This window comes from Arachis hypogaea, chromosome 14 (assembly GCF_003086295.3).
Source record: "Arachis hypogaea cultivar Tifrunner chromosome 14, arahy.Tifrunner.gnm2.J5K5, whole genome shotgun sequence".
NCBI classification, from domain to species: domain Eukaryota; kingdom Viridiplantae; phylum Streptophyta; class Magnoliopsida; order Fabales; family Fabaceae; genus Arachis; species Arachis hypogaea.
This window is the reverse complement of record NC_092049.1, coordinates 139,500,129-139,508,367: the sequence shown is the minus strand read 5'-3', so window position 1 is coordinate 139,508,367 and position 8,239 is coordinate 139,500,129. Positions and strand designations below refer to the sequence as shown.

Sequence of the window (8,239 nt, the reverse complement as noted above, 5' to 3'; positions counted from 1 at the left end):
TTTCAACTAGTAAATATTCTAATAAAAACTAGTTATTCAATATTTTTATCTATAAATTATTTTATATAAATATTTCACATTTGTTTTAAAAGAAAAATTTCGCAAGGTTTTGAATATCAGCTACTAAGTATAACCCAAATAAAGCTTAACTCAGTTTAAAAGAATTAGGGTGTTACACATCCCACCTTACCCGGCCCAAAAAAAAACCGTAACGTTGAAGGAAATGAGGAAAAAAACATGTCTGAGCCCGGGTTCGAATCGGGGATCTCTAGTGTGTGAGACTAGCGTAATAACCAACTACACCACCCAGACAACTGAAGGAGTTATTTTTGTTTGTGAATGTCTGTTGTCATTTGCTATTCCATGTACCATGAGTTTTATCGAGTTGTAAAATGAGCTTTGTAATAACATTCAAAGCCACATTTTGAAAAGAGTGACCAACCTTTTATACAAAAATCCTGTGCAAGTATTTGGTAGGCTAATACAGTTTTAAATAATGCCCATCACTGACGATACCAGTATGCAGCAGATGTTGCGTATTTATCAACAAACCCAATTTCACGTGCCGATGATAGAGCTGTACGTTGAGTTTGAACAGCAGTCAGGGTTGGGCGTGGTCGGCGAGGAGGTCAATGTTGACGAGCTAAGGGATATAGATTGGGAAGAAGATAATAATGACGGTGAAGAGGAGTTCGAAGCTAACTATGAAGTCGATGACGAATACAATGACGGAAACTTGGCAGACAATCCGGCGGTGCAAAATGAAGCGAATGCGATTGTAAGCCAACACCTGTTTGGTGTTCCGTCTTTTATGCGCAATAATAATAATAATAAACAATACCGTTGCGCAAGTGGAATACCAACATCGCCAAGCTGATCGCGGGGTATAGGTGCCAGGAGCGGCATACGCTCACACGCCCAAACAAAAAGCAGTATCAGTGGGTCATCTATCTCTTTACAGTTGTATCGTGATGCACAACACAATGATCTGTATAAGTGTGCCAGACTGGTTGCCCCCAACTGTATGCTGAAATCCGGTGGAAATCCCGAAGTAGCGGTATAAACTTCGAGTTTAATGAAGTGGTCAACTTATCCGAAAATACAACTGTTCCGAGTACGCAGAAAATGTGCGCCCGGATGTACCGCTCAACAGACTCCTGAGTGTCACACAGCTCAATGTCTCTACACCGTCGGACCCATGCAAGATTAACCTTCCTCAATACGTGATCTTGCGGACTGGGCTCCCGACCAAAACACGCAACGCAGTTCTCCACCAAAAACTGGTGATTGCTGTCTGATCTACCCGTAACGACCTCCCCATTAATCGGGAGACCAAGAATATAGCTCACATCTTCCAGCGTCACCGTCACTTCATTGACCGGAAGATGAAATGTGTGAGTCTCCGACCTCAAGCGTTCCACCAAGGCACTCAGTAGCGCAGAATGGCCTCTCATTTCATCTACTAGCGAAACGTGTTGAAACTCAATCAATGCTAGTGCCACTGCAGCTACCTCGTTAAAAGTGTCTAGCAGATTGAGTTTTTTGAGCAACAAATTCCTGATAGCCTGAAAAAAAAATGATAATTATTAGATTCTAAATAATATCCGTTATAATTTATTCAAAAAAAAGCAACAATAAATAAATAGCATTATTATTATCTTATAAAATAATAATAAATTATTAAAAATAATAATAAATTATTAAAAAATAATAAATATTTATTTATTATTTATTTTTAGAAAATAATAATTATTATTATACAGTATTCTGTAATGGCTAACAATTTTTTATTCAATCCTGCTACGTTACCAACAGTATTTCTACCAACTTCTACCAACTCTTATTTATAACTGTGTTTAATTGAAGTGTCTTTGTAAATGTGTCTAATTAAAATATCTTTTTTACTGCTGTGTTTAATAAAAATGTATTTCTAGATATATTTTCTGGATGTGTCTCTTCATATATGTATTTAAAAATATAATAATTAATTATTGTTGGCAATAAATTGGCCTAAGCTTTCTACTCTTCTTCCTCCCACAAGCTTCCTCAAACCCTTCCAAATCCCTCTCTGCACAATCCTCACACAACACTCTTCACTCTTCAGTAACACCCCCTTCTCGTTGCGTTTTGTGTTTTAAACACCACCTCAACACTCTTCTCCAACATGTATGGCGTGCATACAATTGAGAATAACGCAACTTGCGTTTTGATCTGGTCAGCTGCCAATTGGAAGCTGCATTTTGCAGCTTATTGCAGCTTTCTTATTTTTGATTCATGCAAAATGTATCTTGCGTTTTGCAGGTGTCTCAGCTTTTTGATTTTCGGTTAGACAAAATATAACTTGCGTTTTGCAGGTTACTAACTTCAACAGGTCCACATTTGTAGAATACACGCTAAACCACAATATAGTTGTACATTTCTATTATTACTTCCATTCATAAATTAATTTATGCAAGAAACAGTTATATACTTTTTCTGAAATTAATAAATGGAATTTGGTATTTAAACGAGTAATTATTAAAAGAGGAAATATGTAAGTGTATTTAAATAAGTAATTAACAAAATACTTTTAGAATATTCACTTATTTTACATAATATAATTCATTCTAATATCCTATGTTATTTATTAAAATTAAACGAATATTTTAAACACTTTTGAGAGGATAAAAAAAAATTTTAAAAATGAAATTTCTCTTTCAATAAAATTTATCATCACTTAAAAAAGGATGGATAAATATAAAAGTATTTTATATGATTTTACATAAGTTTTAAAATGAAAGATAAAAGATACTTGTTAAAAATTTTAATATCTAAGTCAATAAGAGTTTAAATTAATTATGTATAAAATAGATTGAAAAATACCTAAATTTAATAGAGTGATGACTGAATCTTCATCTGTAGATAATAATTAATAAGTAATTTCTCTCCTTATTGCATGAGAAGTTAACCTACTTTGTATAGATATTCTCATGTGGATGATAAGTAATAAGTAGTGGAAGAAGGCTTTTTTTTGGGCTTGACCAAGATGATCTATTCATTTTGGGTCATAGTTTTAATCTTTAGGCTAGAGTATGAACAAATAAGAAACAAATAAAATTGGACTATGAGGGTTGATATTTTGGGATTGCTTCAATCATGCTTAAACCCAATTGTATACCAGTGCAAGCAAAATACATGGTCGTAATAGCAAATCACCTAGTATTAAAATTTTTGACTCACTGAAATACAAAAAGTAATCATAATAATAATTACTTAAAAGATATAAGGTAGAATATTAGAATTATTGAGAAATCTCAATATAAATAATTATAACTATTAATTATGTATGATTAATTATATAAGATTTTTCTTAAAAGATGACTGAAAAAAAAATATACAAATTGATACCAGAATGTATTACGTCAGCATATTTAGTGTTAGAATTGGTTGGAAAAACTAAATACTAGAGAAAGATTAGGAAAGGTTGGCTTAACTTTGTATTTATATTATTGTTAGTAGTCTTGTATTTAAATACTTTGGTTTGTCTCACCTCACATCCCTGCTTAGAGAAGCTTCGTGAGTTTTAATTATAAAAAAAAATTACTTAAGGTGAGAATACAATCCAGTTATAAAATAATATAATTACTAAAAGAAACTTCCAAAGTTCTCGATGAACTTTAGTCTTCTCTCTAAATTTATGTATTTATTTTTCTTTACTTCTTTAATGTAGCTAAGTTTAAAGTTTGAGCAACCACGAGAAGTTAGGTGAATATCAAAATGAACACCACCAACAGTGGACCCAATAACAACAAAAACTTCATATGTATTCTTCTTTTTTGTGATGTTTTTCATTACACTCTCTGCTTCCACAATTCACAACTAGCCATCATTATCCGCCATCTCATAAACCAGCTTATTGCACCCCTACCACATATTTAGTTATGATTTTAATAATTATTAATAATTCATAATTCATAATAATCATACACTCATCATATATACATATAATAGTTATTCATTTTTATTTCCTATTATATGGTTTTTATTTTTTCAACACAAGATTAAATAAAATTAAAGCAACCCTCACCAATAAAAAAATAAATCAACATCACAAATATGAAAAAAGTGGTGGAAAATTTTCAAAAATAAATTTAAACTCAACAGCTTATTATGTAAACTCTTGTGAGAAGTTCCTTATGTGATTCTATATTTCTATTGAACTCTGATATGTAGAAATCTGAATATATAAAAGTTAAATTATTATCCACAATCGTTAAGAGATATTTTTTCTAAGAAAAATATAAAAAATTAACTTTTAATAACATAATATTAATTTTTTAATTTTAAAAAAGGTTTATTTTATAAAAAATTTAAAATAAATAAAATAATTTTTAAAAATTAAAGCCGAAACAATTTGGTCTCTATCTCTAGTGTTACTCCTTTATAATTCTTAATGCTTTGTTTGGGAGTGGAAAGAAATAGGAAGGAGAGAAATTGAGTGAAAAGAAATAAAAAGAAAAGAAATAAAAATGAAATTTAATTTCCATAGATATGTTTGGAATGATAAAATGGAATGAACAAATGAGTTTTCCTTCCGTTTTCTCCCCTTAGTTGGGAAGAAAAATTTTTACTGGGCCCCACATCACTTTTTGCTACTGTTATATTTTTCCTTCCCATATTCTTTCAAAACCAAACAAGTGAAAATATTTATTTCCTTTCTATTTCTTTCCCCCCATATCAAATCCCTCCTATTTTCCACCGTAACAAACATAGCGTAAATGAAATAGCAATATGATTAACAATGTCGACGTGGCAAGAATTCATTGGCTGAGCACGGTGTGGTTGTTCGAACTGTATAACTGTACCACACAGTAATCTCTTGAATTTTGTTGTTCCCTTTGTCAAATAGTGACAAAGTAAATCAAACACAACTAGAGAGAGAAACAGATAGAGAGAGAGTCTAACATGAACCTCGTTTGATTGTTCCTTACACATGTTCATGTCAGAAATTCAGAATCTATGTTCTCTTGCAACTGTTTTCTTCATCATCAACAGGAACTGCATCATTCCCGAATCTGAGGTAAATACACCTTGCTATTCTCTGCTGATTCATTCAAAATAAAGAATAAAAAATTTATTTTTGTTGAATTTATGTATATTTTCATCTGGGTCTCTGGGGCATGTAATATTCATCGTTTGACTATTGATGAAGGTTTTGGATCTTGATCTGGGATAACATTTCTGGGATTGCTTCGGAATTTTGAACTCTGGGGTTAGCAGTGATTTGAAATTGAAACCGTGTCTGTATATATTTTGGTCGTTGTGATGCTGGAACAGTAATCTGAATCTGGAATCTTGTTTGATTTGGGGGTATTGGGGTTTTTAGGGATTTCAAGGAATTGGAGTAATATGGATTGTATTGAGCATTCTTCTGAAGCAGGTTCTGGTGAGTGTAGTGGTCAATTAGTAGAAAATGGAGGTTTTTATGGAGATGGGAGATGCTATAAGCAAGCTTCCCCTCCAAGGTGTGGTGGTGGGTCAAGGAATACTAGTCCTATTGGTCGTGCCGGCTCAAGGAACACTAGCCCTTCGCGGCAGAAGGTTGTTAAGACGAAACCAAGGGGTTTAGATGAAGAAACACTTGCTACATTTGGTAAAGCAGTGCATGCTGATGTTCTGATGGAGGATAGTATTTGGGCAATGCTGCCTGAGGACTTATTGCACGAGATCTTAGCTAGGGTTCCCCCATTTCTGATTTTCCGGCTTCGTTCAGTGTGTAAACGGTGGAATTCACTGCTTCAAGACAGTAGTTTTCTGAAATTCCATTCAAGTGTTCCATCCCACGGGCCTTGTCTTCTCACATTTTGGAAGAACTCACAGATCCCTCAATGTTCAGTCTTTAGCTTGCCCTTGAAAACTTGGTACCGAATACCTTTTACATTTTTGCCGCAGTGGGCGTTCTGGTTGGTTGGTTCTTCCGGTGGTCTCGTGTGCTTTTCAGGGCATGATGGGCTGACATTTAAAACTCTGGTTTGCAATCCCCTCACACAAGCTTGGAGAGTGTTGCCGAGCATGCATTACAATCAGCAAAGGCAACTGATAATGGTTGTTGATCGGATGGATCGATCATTTAAAGTTATAGCCACAAGTGATATATATGGTGACAAGTCACTGCCAACTGAAGTTTATGATTCGAAGGCAGACAGTTGGTCAGTTCATCAGATAATGCCTGCAGTTAATCTCTGCTCGTCAAAGATGGCCTATTGCGACTCCAGATTGTACTTGGAAACCCTTTCGCCACTTGGTTTGATGATGTATAGACTAGATACGGGAGGCTGGGAACATATTCCAGCTAAATTTCCACGATCGTTATTAGATGGATATTTGGTTGCCGGTACCCAGAAGCGTCTTTTTCTTGTCGGAAGGATCGGTCTTTATAGTACTCTACAGAGTATGAGAATTTGGGAATTGGATCATGCCAAAATTACATGGGTGGAGATCAACAGGATGCCCCCCAAGTATTTTCGTGCTTTGTTGAGACTATCAGCTGAGAGATTCGAATGTTTTGGCCAGGACAATTTAATCTGCTTCACATCTTGGAACCAAGGGAAGGGTCTTCTCTTTGATGTCGATAAAAAGATCTGGTCTTGGATCGGTGGGTGTGCTCTTCAGTCATATAACAATCAAGTATGTTTCTACAAGCCAAGGTTTGATGCGTCGATATACTAAACTAAAGTCTTGTGGCAGAGGTTTACCAGAGATCATTTTGTCGATGCATTTTTTGTCATGACATTCTCTCTAACTGTTGATAGCGATATTCACCACAACGGATTGATTTGTTTGTCAGTTACATATCTTACATCTAAAAGCATGCCTGTGTCCATATGTGCAGCTCGTTATAAGCTTTTTGAATGGAATCAAAAGTGAAACACCTTTATGGAGATACTGACACAATGTGACTAAGATCTGGTGTTGATGCACACAGCTGGAGGAATGTTTATAAATTTCCAGACAAGGGTATTGATACATGTACCGCGATGACTTTTGGGACACAATTTTATGAAGGTATTCTCTTCCGTGATGATGATTACTGCTTGAATGTGTGGATATCGAAATCACGCCTCTTAAACTGTTAACTGCTTCCATGCATGCTGGCTTACCGGTGTAATATAACTGTTTCGAAGCTTCTCTTGAACGGTAACATTATGTAACTTTCTCATGTAAATGAATTATCCTCAACTTGTTCTTTTCTTCGTCCTGCTGATTTTTCCTTTCCCCTGATTCAGAACATGATTTACTTTGTAATTCTGGGAAATTGATCCTGACCAAATTATAGAAATTGGTTTAACTGAGTTGTTATTTTGTATACTAGTTATATAGTATCTGCTGTAAACAAAAAAATGTTCAAAAGTATAGAGAAGATATTCAAATGGAATGTGGGAGCTACTGTTTCTTGCTTCCATTCTTTTGCAATCTCTTCTCAGTACTCAGTAGTGTTCAAGGAGAAAGGTATGGAATTATCACTCCACCATTTGTGAAATTGTTGATTCATAGGGAAGAATATGTGATCTAGTTTCCCAAGTTTGATAAGAGCTTTGTGAAAGCAGATACATTTTTCACACACTTTTGCTCTTTCCTAATTTGTTACTATTAATTATTGTTGGTGGTGGTTTGGTCAGCACCATGTTTTATTTCCTATGTTTGCATTCCAATCATATAGATCATAAGTTGGAAATGGTTAGATCTCACTGTCATTTCTACATTTGAGATTAACCTTTGACATTTGACAACTTGAAGAGGAAGGGAAAAGGGGGTCATGGCTGGTTCTCTGGCCTAGTGTTCATTGCATTTGGAGAAACACACTGCATGATGTGATTTCAGGAAGTTGAGGTTTCAGTGATTATGCATTGTAGACATTAATCATACATTGGTTTTAACTTCCCTGCTTATGTTTGAGGCATTCTGTGGTTTCCACATTATGCAAAAGGAAAATTATATATCTCCTTGGCCAATCTATCATCTCAAAAACTCTCTTTTCATATACGTGGAATTGAGATTGACTGCTATATATTACTTGAGCCATTCTTAAATATTTTAAGAGTAAATACAAGGATTTATTCTCTCTAATAGATTTGTCATATATACTAAAATGGTTTGATTATAAATACTTATTAATGATATCATTCAACTAATGGATAAGTACCTGCAAGAGATAATTTATACCAAGAGTACCAAAGAATTTTTCATATTACTTAGAAAA

General features: G+C 34.3%; 1 protein-coding gene and 1 non-coding gene across 3 annotated transcripts; one reads left to right on the top strand and one right to left on the bottom strand.

The window, feature by feature from the left end:
• Positions 1-238: 238 nt before the first annotated feature.
• TRNAV-CAC (transfer RNA valine (anticodon CAC)) lies at positions 239-312 on the bottom strand. The gene has a single exon. It is a non-coding gene; the product is annotated as a tRNA-Val (tRNA).
• Positions 313-4,670: 4,358 nt separating this feature from the next.
• LOC112744655 (F-box/kelch-repeat protein At5g15710) lies at positions 4,671-7,519 on the top strand. Of its 2 annotated transcripts, XM_025794344.3 has the most exons (3): positions 4,868-5,059; positions 5,192-6,666; positions 6,872-7,331. In XM_025794344.3, the coding sequence occupies exons 2-3, from the start codon at positions 5,389-5,391 to the stop codon at positions 6,926-6,928; spliced, it is 1,335 nt and encodes a 444-aa protein (XP_025650129.1). In that variant the 5' UTR covers positions 4,868-5,059; positions 5,192-5,388; the 3' UTR covers positions 6,929-7,331. The 2 variants fall into 2 exon arrangements, with proteins under 2 accessions (XP_025650130.1, XP_025650129.1); XM_025794345.3 differs by having other exon boundaries at positions 4,671-5,059; positions 5,192-7,519.
• The last annotated feature ends 720 nt before the right edge of the window (positions 7,520-8,239 follow it).

Coding starts and splice junctions, on each gene's coding strand:
- LOC112744655 (XM_025794344.3), top strand. CDS start 5,389: ATGGATTGTATTGAGCATTCTTCTGAAGCAGGTTCTGGTGAGTGTAGT. Junction 6,667..6,871: donor TTCAGTCATATAACAATCAA/GTATGTTTCTAC, acceptor CCATATGTGCAG/CTCGTTATAAGCTTTTTGAA.